The sequence below is a fragment of the Onychostoma macrolepis genome, chromosome 23, assembly GCF_012432095.1.
Source record: "Onychostoma macrolepis isolate SWU-2019 chromosome 23, ASM1243209v1, whole genome shotgun sequence".
NCBI lineage: Eukaryota > Metazoa > Chordata > Actinopteri > Cypriniformes > Cyprinidae > Onychostoma > Onychostoma macrolepis.
In genome coordinates, this window is record NC_081177.1 from 27,253,461 (window position 1) to 27,269,359 (window position 15,899).

At 37.4% G+C, this 15,899-nt stretch overlaps 1 protein-coding gene across 1 annotated transcript in view; it reads right to left on the reverse strand.

Moving 5' to 3' along the window:
• Positions 1-2,165: 2,165 nt before the first annotated feature.
• The window catches only part of epm2a (EPM2A glucan phosphatase, laforin), a 33,152-nt gene continuing 19,418 nt past the window's right edge, over positions 2,166-15,899 (reverse strand). The window contains exons 3-4 of the mRNA XM_058762790.1: positions 3,328-3,572; positions 2,166-3,234 (exon numbers count right to left, since the gene is read on the reverse strand). Of these exons, the coding sequence (XP_058618773.1) occupies positions 2,951-3,234; positions 3,328-3,572 (529 nt within the window). The 3' untranslated portion in view covers positions 2,166-2,950. The remainder of the gene's footprint in view (positions 3,235-3,327; positions 3,573-15,899) is intronic.

Here is a 15,899-nt window from a genome sequence, read left to right on the forward strand (position 1 = left end):
CACTTTCACACATCTATAGTTTTATGATGATGATGATCCTGATCGCTGTCATCTGGATCTGGTTGGAAACCAGTACATTTAGGATGCCAGATCTGCGTTTTCTGTAGTGGAAGAGTATGGAACGACCCAGAATGGGCATCCGCTCCATAACCAGCACTGCTACAAATAGGTGAGGGGGTGGAAAAGATCTGATTTTACACCTCCAATAATAACATATCATGACCTCTGAATGGCACATACACACAAACACGGTGAAATTCTCAAAGTCACACCGAAATATCTGTGACAGGTCATCATCTGCCACACAAAGACACACACTCTTTCTTTCACAATAAATGTAGCTTTTAAACAAAACTGCAATAATGCTTTCATCTTTATAATTTAACTGTCTTCCAGTCTAAATAAAGACTTTCAGTGAGACACAGGACAAAGGACTGCATTAGGATTACGTAAATAGATGAATAATATTAGCCTTTTGAACCAGCTCAATATCTCAGTAAAAGATCATGTGACTAAATACTTCACTGCCAGAGAGAAACAGATGAGGACTTTATACTCAAACTCCAAGCTGCTTTATCTGGTTCCTGGAATAGACTGTGTACAGTATATTCACTTCAGAGGTGGTGTGGTTTTGCTGCGTGGAGGCTGTATTTATATCAAAGTGGAACACCAGCGAGTTGAGATGCTAACTGTGGATCAGGGTGAGTATTATTGTGTGAAATAATGCCCACAGTTTGGTGACTCATCCATGATTCTCTTCTGTTTTGTCATGAGCGCTTACGGCAAACACAAATTTAACTGTAGGGTTGGATGACTACACTGCACTGTATTTCATCTTTATCTTTGTCTTGTTTTGCAGTAAAAATATCTAAACATACAGGCGTGTTTTTAAATGGATTTTTATTTATTTATTTAGTTAGTTATTGAAATAAAGAAATCAATACTTTTATTTAGCATGGACCAAAATATTTTTTTTTACCAAAATTGCATGAGAAGACATTTATAATGTTACAAATGATTTCTAATAAATTCTGTTCTTTTGAACTTTTTTCTACTAATCAAAGAATCCGTAAAATTGTATCAGTTTTAACACTGAGAATAATAAGTCATGTTACTTAAGAACCAACTAAATATTAGATTTGTATTTTTTTTAACAAATAGGTTTTTTATTTATTTTTTCCCTTGATTTAGTATAAATTTCAGACAATTTGATTATATTTATGGTTTAAGTAAATGTTAGGAAAATAGTGTTATTGTTATTTGGATTTTTAAATATTTTTCCTAGAAAAGGATTACAAATCTGATAAATAAAAGTGATTCATTTTTGTTGCATGATTATACGTGTATTGATATTTCTCTTTTTTCCATCTTATGCTCAGTGATTCTCACTCAATGATTTATTCTTGTATTCAACTAGTGGTTCATTAATGGTACCTTTCTATTCAACCCACTAATCCATTTTTTTTCTTTCTTTTCTGGTGCAAAACTTAAAAAAGTTTTCAATTTCTCTCAGTGTGGTGACACTTGTCTTTATTTATTGAAAGGTCAAGTGGAAAGTGCTTTTCATTATGGAAGCTTATTTCAAGGGCAGCGAAATTGCTGTACTAAATATATAACAAGAATATTGAGTTACATTCATAAATGAATGAAAGTGGCATGTTAAAGGAGAAAAGGGGCAGATAGACGAACAATAACGGTCACATTAGCAGTCTGCGGCGACAACTGCCTCAAGGTGCCTTTTCAAATGATGACCGTGTCAAGATGAATGAACAATAACCAGGTGAAGCTATGAAAACATTTCAAAGGATGAACAGAGCAATACACTCATGTGATTACCATGGCCATCTGTGCTGCATCACCGATTATGATTCTTGGCCAAAAAACAGCTAATATCATCATGTTTAGTTGTTTTATACTCATTAAATTAACATTTGGTATTGCATCATTTACAGAGCTGTGCAACATTCAAAATTAAGAGAGTTTATTACATTTTAGCAAACAAAAATTGCGAAGGAAAGTTTAAATAATGTATTTTATTTTCAGTAAGAATTACTCATAAACAATTTAATATACACTGCCATTCAAAAGTTTGGGATTAGTAAGATTTTTAATGGAGTCTCTTCTGCTCATCGAGGCTCTATTTATTTGATTTAAAAACACAGAAAAAACTGTAATATTGTGAAGTATTATTGCAATTTCTAATATTGGTATCCTATTTTAACATACATGTGACGCAGCACTGAATTTTCAGCATCATTACTCCAGTCTTCAGTGTCACATGATTCTTAATATACTGATTTATTATCAGTGTTGAAACTGTTATGCTGCTTAATATTTTTAGAAACTGTGATACTTTTTTCTTTGATTCTTTGATGAATAAAAAGTTAAAAAGAACAGCATTTGTTCAAAATTGAAATATTTTCTATCATTTTTTAATCAATTTAACACCCTGGCTGAATAAAAGTATTAATTTCTTAAAATAAAAAAATAAAAAAATAAAAAGTATATATATATATATTAAGCAGCACAAATGTTTCCCACATTGATTGTGATGAAAATGATTTCTGAAGGATCATGTGACACTGGCGTAATGATGCTGAAAATTCAACTTTGATCACAGGAATACATTTTATTTTAAAGTATATTAAATTTATTTTAAAGTATATAAAAATTGCAGTAATAATTCACAAAATTATAGTTTGTTTCTGTATTTTTGATCAAATAGATACAGCCTTGATAAGCAGAAGAAACTTCTACATTAAAAATCTTACTGATCCTAAACCTTTGAACGGCAGTGTACAAACAACATATTGGGGTATTTTGTAAAAAACACTGGATTATTAGTAATCAATGTGTGACAATATTGAAAGCTTTTTTAAATGCTGTTAACTGCTTTGACATTATTAAACTGAAGTCCCCTTGTCCTCCCATCCAGTAGAGGGCACTGTTCTCATGTCTCTGGGTTGCAGACAGATGGACGGAGTCGTCCAAACTTAATATGAAAGTCATTTTCAGCCCTCACCAGTGCTTCTTCATCGATATAGACTGCTGCCCTTCTGGCAGTGAGGTAGTACTGCACTTTCCTGAGTCCCCAGCCTAACACATACATCAGGAGTCCACACACGGCCGCAGTGGAACGACCCACTCCTGCGTTACAGTGAACATATACTGTGTGACCGTTCTCCAGCAGTCCATAGAGCAAGAACACGGCCTGCGGCAGCATCTGTGTGCGCCCTGCAGAGGGCAAAATTACAATACATATATCCAACAATAGAGGCTCTTTTTTAGCGTTAGTAGTCCACACATTAAAACAAATCAATGCCTGACCTTCTGTGCTCATGTCTGGAGTGGGGATCCAGATGTACGAAAGGCCACAGTCTTTGTACAGGAGCGTCATGGTCTCTGGGCTCATGGGCTGACTGAGGTCACGCCGGCAGCCATGTGAGTTGTTTATGACGTCCCATTCTGTCTGAAAGTTCATCACTGCTGTAACACCCAGCTCCTGTTTCAGCTTTAGGGTTACATGTTCGACCCGTCGAGGGCAGCTGCCCAACCAGACACGTGGCAGCACCCTAAGGAGAAGAGAGAGAGGAAACCTAGCAAACTAGTGACAGCCCATCAGAGGAGGAAAATGTATTCAATATAACAACTGAAGAGGTCAAATGTGCAAAAGTAAAAGTATATATATATATATATTTATTTTTATTTTTTATTTTTTTGGTATTATTTTGGTAACATTATTTAAAGCCTTTATGTATAGTGCATTATAAAAGTAGTTATTATTATTATAAAATATATTTATTATTATAAAAGTAGCATAAATGATGCCTTATAATGCATTGTATAATCTCATACATAATCGTAACCACAGTTAATACATTATAACACTTATCAATTCATTGTTACACTATGCATTTTAAATTTGGTTATAATTCTTTATGACAAGATATAATGTATTACAACGCACATTATGTATGCATTATACATAAAGGCTTTAATTAAAGTGTTACCATCATTTTTTTATTTGCATGGTAGACCAGAGATCATCTGTGTATAAGAGTAATAATGAGCAGCAAACAAACAAACAAACAGACACATAATTAAACCGACTACAATCTTTTATTGGTTTGATCATATTGTACTTTTCCCTGGAAAATTCCCTCATGTGCCACCGGTGTAACATACGATCATCTGTGTTTAATAGTTATATCATGAGATCCCAGAGCAAAGAGGGGAAATAGATGTGGCAGTTTGATAGGGGAGATCATAAAACATATAGAGTATTAAAAAAGGGCCTTTAACAGCTGCACTGGCAGTGTTACTGCATAGTGATTTACTTTTTAGTGCCTTTTGCCATTGAAACAAACCCCTGACCCTTCATATTCATCTTAGGACTGCAAACTGAAGGGGTAGATTTCCAATCCCCTCCTTTTCTATTATATAATGAATACCTAATCATAGTTTTCTTAAAAACAATGTATCTATTCTAAAGCAATCTCTGTAATTGGTATCTGAGAAGGGTCTGACCCATGTCAGGAATACAGTAACAGTGTTTACTCATTTAGCCCGACTTTCAGAGAATAAAGATGTATTTGTTTTGAAATAATGAATCTGAATCATTATATAATCAAATGTTATATTTTATGGAAAAAAGTGTTATAAGTTGGAACTTATATTAACTATTCTGTGGTTCTCATTATAGGTGTCTGAGACATGTTAAAACTGTGCCTTTAGAGCCAAGAAGGTCACTAACGCACCACATGGATCCACTAACTCTTATTTATGCTTAACGTTTATGCTTCTTTTTAGTTGCTATATATGTTATATGACAGTGACTTGTGTAGAAGTTTGTATCAGTGTGCTGTGTGAATGTATTGTTCTGTTCCAGTGATGTGCTGCAGCTCACCCTGAAGGGAAAAGATATTGCCTATGTTTTATCAAATGGCGTATTTGCAGGGGTTGTTTAGAAATATAATAAGCATGTGAGCATGCCAAAGGAAAAGCCTACAGAAGAATAAACAGCTGCCCAAATGAGAAGTGCCCTCACAAGATTTATGACTCACCTAGGATAATTCCTAATGAATGGAATTTAATGTCTCCAAGAAAACTGTCCTTAGATAATAAGATTTGTGTAAAGAAAATAGCACAGAACAAAGAACACAGTATCTGTACTGTTAACCCATCAGAACCTGTATGGAACCATCAACTGATCGTCCCTAAGACTGTAAGTACTAGTGTCCTGTCCTTAATTGAGCATATTAGTCTCTCTATGGGGTTTAACTGTAATTCCCCATATCATATCAAAATTACAGAGACTTGGGAAGTTGACTTGGGCAAAGCAATGGTTACAATGAACACTGTAGCAACTGCAAATAAACACTGCTTAACTGCATGGAAAGGAAAGGGAAAGGAAAATACAGGGCATGAAAGGACAGAAAAGAGAAAGACAGAACATAAAAGGACAAAATAGAAGGAAAGGAAAGGACAAATGGATGGGAAAAGGAAAATAAATAATGGGACAGAAAAAGACAAGACAAGGCAGGAAAGGAAGGGAGAAGAGAGGAGATAGTTTTAAATGTACATTTTCAGTATCTATCGTTTCTGAGACAGTCGTGTCAGCAGGAGTCTCTCCCTCTCTTGTGTATGTGAGAGCTCCAGACTCAAATAATGGAAATGCTAATGAGTGTTTAGTGGTGTGAGGAGACAGACTGACAGCCAGGGGAATGAAGGCAGGAAGGTCAGAGACATCAGGTGAGAGATGTATTTTTACCTCAGAAACCCACATGCCTCTTTGAGGGAAAATAATAAATGAGATGATTGAAGGGAAAGTGAATTTGCTGCAGGTTAATGGTCTGAAGCGTTGAGTATGATCTATCCTCTGTCCAAAATCTTCTGCAGGGCAGGACGCTTGGCTTGATGTCAAAGGCAATGACATGTATATATTCTTCCTGTGTGGCCTAAGTGTCCAAATGCTTTTTGGTGCTACTGTACACGATGTGAGAGGTGTGTGCAACGTATTCCTTCTCTGTAAATGACTTGTCTGTGTGTGTATTTGAGCTCTGCATTAGTGGCGGGCACGTGTAGTGCATTTTAATTGAGCAAAGGTGACAAGTACAGGTTGTGTTTAATTAGTGGTCAAAGACCTAACAAGGTCTACTTGATTCTGGAGAAAAAAAGGTCCTTGTATATTTCCTTGGGACTGTTTATTTTACACTCTCCATTTGGCGTGAATTAGACTTTGTAATACACACAGACACTGAGTTTTACGGTTGTTCCTGAGTTTTACGGTTGTTAGTTTCTTATAGGGTCAATGGCAGACTTCTGTGGGAGTGAACAGTAGGAACATTGACTCATACTCTATTGTAAATATAGAAAAATCGGACAAAAAAAAAATCTGCTTTCTAGTTCTTGCAGTTTTCTGTTGAGTTCTTAGTCCTGTCATTGAAGCTTTTGTAATTCCAGTCTGTGACCGAGCCCTTCTTTCAAGCCTTGGTGAAAAAGTCATGCAATCAATTGTATTACATGAGCACTTCAAATTTTATGTATATTAAAACTGTACTTGCAGACAATATAATATTAATTAATTAAAAGACACTTAAAATAAAATGCTTTTAACGCTGTTTCTTAACACTTAGTACACTTTTAAAAATGCACTTTAAAGTTTTTAAAGTACATTTTAAATCTTTATGTTTTAATAATGTTTTGTCATTGTTTCAAGAAGTTCACTTATTTTGGAGTGTCGACACATACTATAGCATGTAAAGGACTTATAATTTTAACTGTAGTGTGTTATTTGATATTACACTTAAAGTTATTATATTCTACTGTATATGTACTAAATTGCATGTATTACAAATGTGTAATTACAAATATATTTAAATATATGACGTGCTATACAGGTTTTAACAGCAATTATATACAAATGTATTTAAATTTACATATTAATAACATATTACATGTAAAGATGTAAGTGGATCAAAAACCACTCGAAATTTCAGCTAATAGCTTTTAATATAAATTTTAACCTTAATACATTTTTATTTAACTGCAATCAACATGCAATTAAGTGTCCAAACATTACATTTAGTTTGCTTAAGTACATTCTTTTGAAGTATATTGCTCAGAAATATGGTAAAGGGCACTTTTTTGTCTTTTTTTTACAAGAGAGGAGAGCAAGTTAAATACTTTTACCATTATTAATGACAGGATAGGCAAGTGAACTCATGGGCATAAGATCTGGATGACTTTGTGTCCAACAGTCACTGGATTTGCCAGTTTGTTCATGCTGGCACACAGCTTTATTATTGTGATTTCAAATGACCTGCACCTGAATCTCATTTCAGACATCAAATATCCACTTTCTGTTTAATTTATAATTTTCTGACAGAACATACAATTTTTTTAAAGAATTTTTGTTAATTTTTTACCCAGCAATAACTGGAATTGTGATTTCAAATCTACGTAACATCTAAAGTCTGACTTTCGCTATCAAAGTCAGTTAAGCTCTTTAAGGTCAGAAAGGGCTCCAGGAAATATATGACTAGTGCAGTAATCCAATTTATGGCAAAGAACACAATTTTCAGTAAACAACAACTTCAATTTGCTCTGTTCCTCATTTAAAGCTCTTAAATGACTAGAAGAAAAGTTTAGATATTCTGCTAAACATCTTTTGTGTTTAAACAGAGCAGAGAAAGCCATACAGGTTTGGGACACAAGGGTGAGTAAATGTTTTTTGGGTTAATTTTTCCTTTTAGGAAGTACTGATACTAACACTCACCTGATTAAAGTCTTTCTGTGTTTTCCACAATTTTTACTCTTTATTGAGATGACTGTGCATTCTGTCTTAAGAATACACAACATCTCTGCCCTCTTGGAGTTACACCAGCCTCTTTGACACTGTAAATCTGCCATTACTCTAATGGATTCCCCTATACCAGACTCAATGACCCAGCCTATTTTTTATCCACCTACACTTTCAAATTTTGCTGTTAGAACAAGGTTAAGAGGTCAAACGAAACAAGCACTTAGAGCTCATTGCCAAAGGAGTTAAGAGATTTAGAGTCATTGAGCTAATTACAGAGTGCTGTTGAAACCACACACACAATTAAAAAGAGAGGGAAAAAAGAAAGAAAAAAAATCAAATGTTTCTGGGTAATTAGATGTTGCTATCTGTGGATTTAAGAGTTGGCAAATGCTTCAAGTTAAGTTGAATTTATCTTTAATCTGTTGTTCACTGAGACACTTTACTTTGATTCAGAAGTTTTCCTTTTTAATAGGATTTGTGTGTCTGCTTGTGTTTCTGAATTATGAGTAATCTTTGGCTGCTAGGTTAATAGTGTTTTTGTTGGTTGGTGGTTTCTTATCAATGTAAAATCAATGCAAAGCCATTTTCAAACTTCAAATATTTAAGCGCACCTGACATTACAATCAGATTTGAAAATTCTGCACAGGTAAACAGACATAATTTTATCATCTGCTGAGTGAAAATCTCTTCCCTTCGCATCTCTTAGAAAAGTAACAGCACACTTATCCTTCACGAGCCACAAAGTTTGAGATATCTTTAACTCTTTCCCTGCCATTGACGGAATACTCTGACTTTTCGTGTTTTCACTGTTATATGGAAGGAGGCGACGAGGCTGGTCGCCACGAAAGAAAAATGCACAAGAGGACAGTATAATGCAGAGACTCTCAATCGGTTCAACACTGCAGCTGGAATTGCTTGCCAGTTCAGTAATGAACAGGGTAAGGCAGTGGTCGGAAACAGGTGGGCCGCGGGCCAAAACTGGTCCGCCAGCTATAATATCTGGCCCGCAGCCAGATTATTTTGATAGCGGCTGGTTCTGAAATAGATCTGTCATGACAGCAACAGTTACTCACAATCAGAGTATGTGAGTATGATTTAAACAAGTAGCTACTACAACACTTATTCACACACAATCGCTCTCTCAATAATGAATTCAAACAAATGTAATCTTACAGTGCTACTTCATCTGTATCCGATTTCAAATGAGCAGAAATCTGTAAGAAATGCATCGATCCGTAGGTAAAATAACTGACGAAAACATACTGTTATTTTCATCACAAACAAAATTTGCACTGCAAAAAGCAGCAATTATACCTTTTAATGCTGACAACCATGTTATTAGCTCGGCATGTGGAAGGAAAAAAGTTTGCACACTAGCGTTCCAATAAGCCACTTTGAAACTCTCTTGTTATTTTATTTATTTTATTTTTTAATATACGTTATGAACAGAACTGTGATATTTCAAACCTACTGAAATACTTTAACCGCGGAGCGGTGTTACTGATATCAGTGAGCGTGGAGTGGAGCTGGAGCGGAGTGATTATTAAATGCTCAGAGCGTGGAGGGGCAATTGTTGACGCTCCACTCCGCTCACATACTCTACCGGACACCGCCACATGTGGCTTTATGTTAATGACTGTCCTACTACAGGATTTAACACGGAGTAACAGTCTGTCAGGCAATTCTAGTTGCATTTTTTATTCATTAATTCCTTAAATTATCCTTTGACTACGTTCTGGCCCGCCAAACTTACTTGCCTGCCCCTGGGGTAAGGATCTGTCTCAACGTTTAAGAGAAGTCGGACTGAAAGTGCATTCTGCAAGCCTCTCTTCAGCAGAAAAAAAATCAAAAGGTTAGACTAACCTTTGGTGAGCAGCATGTTGTGTGGAGAGAGGAGAATTGGTCCAAAGTGCACTTTAGTGATGATTTAGTTTAATTTATTTGGGTCTGATGGGAAACATTATGTTCGTCATCAAACTGAGGAAAGACTGAAGCTCAAGGGCGTAAAGAAGTCAGTGAAATGTGGAGGAAGTGTCATGGTTTGGGGGATGTTTTTTGCAGCAGGAGTTGGGCCTCTTATACAGATACATGGCAGACTGAATGCAAATATTTATCAGAACCTCCTTCAGCAACATGCAGTACCTTCTCTGTGTTCATCGCCCAATCAGCCTGCAATTTTCATACAAGACAATTGCACTTGTCACACAGCAAAACAGGTAAAGCAGTGCCTTGAAGTTGAAAACACTGAAATAATGAAATGGTGGGCCCAAAGATCTAAACCCGATTGAAAATCTTTGGAAAATCCTTGGTGATAAAGTTATGGCTAAGAAACCCACTACAGTCACTGAACTGTGGAAGAGGTTGGAAGAAGAGTGGACCATGATCACACCAGAGCATTGTGAGAGACTAGTGATGTACTGTGGCCGCAGATGTGCTGAAGTCATTCAAAGCAGGGGCCAATACACTTCCAACTAATTTTGCTGTAACCTTCAGAAATTTTAGTTGTAATCTTTCTTTTCTTTGTGCTACAATCATTGCTGTTCTCTAATTTTGATTACTTTGTTTTCCACAAAATAAAGGGTTTTTGTTGAAGTGCCTTAGTTACTTTATAAAACACTGTTCTACTAGCATAGTATAGCCACAACTAAAATTCCATAATATTTTCAGTGATGAAGATTACATTATTTCTGGAAAAAAATCAAGTGTTCATACTTCATACAGTAAATTGTTCTCTAATTTTGATCTCCACTGTATGTTTTGATCATCCCTCTGAATCACATCCAGATGTAAGCTATGTCCCAAAGCGAAGGGCGCGCACTTCGAAGACCAAATTTGAAGAGCGATTGTGTCACAGTGTCACAACGTAAGCTGTCCCAATTCAGGATGCACCCTCCGAAGACCGCATTCCAAGGCCGATTGAGTCACCGCGGTGCAACGAAGGCTACTGCGATTCGAAAGCGACTTCAAATGTGGACACTTCGCACCCTACCCTATCTCAGAATCATTTGCGCTCAGATGACGATGGAATTTATATTCAAAGAACATGGCGGGTGAGAGTTCTGTGGGGAAATTCACATTGAAATGCAAGTATTTTGTCTTACTCAAATACCTAGCGAAACAAGTGTTAAAAGCCAGGGTTTAATTTTATTTATTTTTTTACACAAAGCCCAAAAACAATAAGACAACCACTATTTAAGCCAGTTTTTCACTTTGTTGTGTTTTTGTAGTGCTGTCATGCAAGATACAGTGGGGCAAAAAAGTATTTAGTCAGCCACCAATTGTGCAAGTTCTCCCACTTAAAAAGATGAGAGAGGCCTGTAATTTTCATCATAGGTATACCTCAACTATGAGAGACAAAATGAGAAAAAAAAAGTCACAGACCTGTAACTTCTTTAAGAGGCTCCTCTGTCCTCCACTCGTTACCTGTATTAATGGCATCTGTTTGAACTCGTTATCAGTATAAAAGACACCTGTCCACAACCTCAAACAGTCCAACTCCAAACTCCACCATGGCCAAGACCAAAGAGCTGTCAAAGGACACCAGAAACAAAACTGTAGACCTGCACCAGGCTGGGAAGACTGAATCTGCAATAGGTAAGCAGCTTGGTGTGAAGAAATCAACTGTGGGAGCAATTATTAGAAAATGGAAGACATACAAGACCACTGATAATCTCCCTCGATCTGGGGCTCCACGAAGATCTCACCCGTGGGGTCAAAATGATCACAAGAACTGTGAGCAAAAATCCCAGAACCACACAGGGGACCTAGTGAATGACCTGCAGAGAGCTGGGACCAAAGTAACAAAGGCTATCATCAGTAACACACTGCGCCGCCAGGGACTCAATTCCTGCAGTGCCAGACGTGTCCCGCTGCTTAAGCCAGTACATGTCCGGCCCGTCTGAAGTTTGCTAGAGAGCATTTGGATGATCCAGAAGAGGATTGGGAGAATGTCATATGGTCAGATGAAACCAAAATAGAACTTTTGTTGCATCCAAAGAACACCATACCTACTGTGAAGCATGGGGGTGGAAACATCATGCTTTGGGGCTGTTTTTCTGCAAAGGGACCAGGACGACTGATCCGTGTAAACGAAAGAATGAATGGGGCCATGTATCGTGAGATTTTGAGTGAAAACCTCCTTCCATCAGCAAGGGCATTGAAGATGAAACGTGGCTGGGTCTTTCAGCATGACAATGATCCCAAACACACCGCCCGGGCAACGAAGGAGTGGCTTCGTAAGAAGCATTTCAAGGTCCTGGAGTGGCCTAGCCAGTCTCCAGATCTCAACCCCATCGAAAATCTTGAAAGTCCGTGTTGCCCAGCGACAGCCCCAAAACATTACTGCTCTAGAGGAGATCTGCATGGAGGAATGGGCCAAAATACCAGCAACAGTGTGTGAAAACCTTGTGAAGACTTACAGAAAACGTTTGACCTCTGTCATTGCCAACAAAGGGTATATAACAAATTATTGAGATGAAATTTTGTTATTGACCAAATACTTATTTTCCACCATAATTGTTTCCACCAAATACTTATTTTTTCTCATTTCGTCTCTCATAGTTGAGGTATACCTATGATGAAAATTACAGGCCTCTCTCATCTTTTTAAGTGGGAGAACATGCACAATTGGTGGCTGACTAAATACTTTTTTGCCCCACTGTATGTCAACAAATGTTTTAACCAAACTTGAGCTCTTCAGTATTTTGTATGCATGTCCCGCTGTGTCATATTTTCTAATGTTAAGATTGCACTGTCTTAATATTTTTCATAAGTGTTTCCTTTATTTTCTTGTTTTAGGACTATTCTGGAGAAAATAGGCCTGCTGGGGAAAGACTTAAAAAAATAAACACGAAGCAAGTTAAAACACACATTTTTGCTGAAATTCATTGTGCTGTTGTTGTTGTTAACAGGCATGGTTGATTTGCTCTGCCTTAGGATTGCAAGTGTCCTGTGACAGGTGAGGGAGTGAGTGGGAAGCTGGTGAGCTGGTGGAGCTACGCGTTGTCACACAGACTTTATCAGACGCTCCGAGAGGCTCGGGCTCCGGGATGATGTCCAGCTCTGTCGCTCTCCTCTGCAATGGCTTGTTGATCGTGGCGGGCATAGGCTCTCCGTTGGGCTTGGGTTTTGGCTCTGTGCAGCAGGCTGATGGTGGGCTGGGCTCTGGGTCCAGAGTGGGGCTGGTGTCATCGTCTGCGATGTCCACGGTGAGCTGTGATTTGCAGGAAACCAGCACCCACTCAATGAAGACGGCAAGGCTTTCTCAAGGACCATCCCTGGACAACTGCCCGTGTGGCTGCGTTAAGTCCAGCATGGTAAAATGAGCAATGGCAGTCGTCTGGGTAGTGCATGAGGTTGGCGAAGAAGTCTCTAGTGTGGTCCTTGAGAGAGCGATCCCCCTGCTCAAGCAGGAGGACGAGGATGGCAGGGTCATCCATAACAAAAACAAAAAACTTTCAAAACAAAAACAAACACGAGGGGAAGATGCTGCTAAACTTTTTTGTCAGTCCAGTATTCTGTCATGCTACGGTGTGAATAATGAGTGCACAAAGATGACAATGAAGAAGAATTTCCAATGAATTTTAATTATTGCACAACAAGGGGTTAATTCAGACAGGTGCAGGAGAACACATGAGGTAGCGTAGTTACATACACAAATACAAGACCGCAACAATACCGGACAAAGGCAAACAGAACAGACTCCAACTAAAATAGGGTTGCTAATGAAGAGCAGACAGGTGAGGATGATAAACAAGACACAGGTGAACTAACTAATCAAATCAAACATGGGGGAAAAAAACTGGGTCACACTGAGCACAAGGGAGATGAAAACACAACTAAACGTCCATGGGTGTGACACTCACCAAATTCCAGAGAGAGACAGAGGAGAGAAGAGCACAGGAGAGCAGGGAGAATGGTTAACAAATTAATTATTTATTAACCATTCTCTCAAGAAGAGAAAACAGTGGAAAAAATGGGTACATAAAAATTTTTCAATGTATTTTTTCGTCACATTGTCAATGAAACAACCTAATTCCTGTAGTTTATTTTTGTGATGTAAGTTAAAAATGAAATACGTTGTATACGTTATTCATTTTTGTAATGTAATTTATTTGTAAATGAGCCTGAGTACTTTCTGTACATTTTGTATTTTTTGTTATGCATATTCACGTGTAAATAAAAGTAATTGTTATGTACATTGTTCCTTTTTTGTAAATTTTTACACAAAATATCCTTCTACACATTTATTTTCTGTCCTGTAAAAAAATATTTTACACATTAAAACAAATTGTTCTAAGCATTATTCAAAGTACTTTTTTACAGCCATTTACAACATAAAAACAACATCAATTTTAAGCCAAGCCCTGAAAACCCACGGCAAACTGCCTCCAGGTCTTCGGGATGTGAAGTACTTGGTGGCGAATGGCCACCACCTCCTCAGTGACTCGGAGGACAATGGGGTGGACAGTGGAAAGAGGCATGTCAAACACTCTGGAGACCACGCTGTATGATGTACCACCGGCCAGACAGAAAAGAAACACCAGGGTGTCTATTGTGGCACCCCATCTATGTTGCCGTTCACTTCTCAGAAGATCCAGCAGCACTGTCAGGGCCTCCTTGCTCAGCCGAAAACCATTAAAAACCTGTCCAGCACTGGCACATTCAGCTTTATCCTGCAGTACAGGGGTCTGGTCTGATTTAGGGAAAGAAGGAAAAGAGAAATTGTTTAGCTATGACAAAGTAATTGGTAGAAGAAATATTGAGATACTTTAGTAAAATACTTTTTGTAGCTACTAATACCACATTGGGGAAAAGGCCACCCAATATAAAGTGTGACCGAACTATCCTTTGAGTAAAAGTATTATCTTGCATACTCTAATATACTTAAAGGTGCCGTTGGAGATCTTGGAAAATGCTAACTTTAGCCTGATAGCACTGAAAGTGAACGTCTCCTCCAGTGACAGTGGTGTGCAGAGGTATGCAAATACACATGTTGACAGGCAGGTAGGAAAGTCAATCAAAACGCTCGGTCCGAGCGTTTTGATTGGACGAACGCTTTTTGGTCCTACGCCTTCCACAGAATATATAAATACATATAAATACATTTAGACCACTTAACTCTAGGAGGAAATCTACTCACAATAAGCAAACAAGTATAAATGGAGTAGGTGTTGAGATTGTTGAACAGTATAAGTATTTGGGTACTGTTTTGGATAATAAATTGTCCTTTTCTCCCAATACTGATGTTTTGTGTAAGAGGGGGCAGCAAAGATTGTATTGTTTGCGGAAATTAAGGTCATTTAATGTGGACAAAACATTGATGTGCATGTTCTACAGATCTTATATTGAGTCACTGTTATCTTTCTCACTGTTGTGCTGGTTTAACTTTCTAAATGTGAAAAACAAGAACTGTCTTGAGAGGATGGTAAATCAGGGAAATAAAATAACGGGAAGTAAGCAGATGTCTATGGCCCAGTTATATCATAGACAGGTTCTGGGTAAAGCCCAGAGCATTTTGGTAGATGATTCCCACCCAATGTATTATGAGTTTAACCTTCTCCCTTCTGGTATTTGTTATAGAATTAGTAAAACAAATCGGTTTAGACATTCATTTATCCCCTCAGCTGTAAAATTTTTAAATTTAAGATAAGACTTTTTAGGAAGGAAATGGACTTTGTATTGTGTGTTGTTTATGTGAAATGCTTGTGTGCTGCAACCAAATTGCCTTCGGGAAATGAAATAAAGATGAACTGAACTGAACTGAACTAACTTAATGATTTCTATCAGGATGTGAAGAGACTTTCAACCAGCATAACAAAAAATGTTTCTGAAGACAATCACCTATTGCACCTTTAAGGTATTGAGAGTAAAAGTAAATGTATACAGTATTGTTCTGAAAAAGAATTCATCAGGATGGTTTTGCATTAGTATTACTGCTGCACTACTCTGTATGTTGCATTTGACTTCTGAATATGTTCAAGGTTGTTAAATTTAAAGTTGCCTACTTCATATACTGTTGGGTAGTTTAATGTACAACAATGCATTTTATGTTGTAAAAGACCATATTTGTATAGTGTTGCTGTCCTGGGAGTAA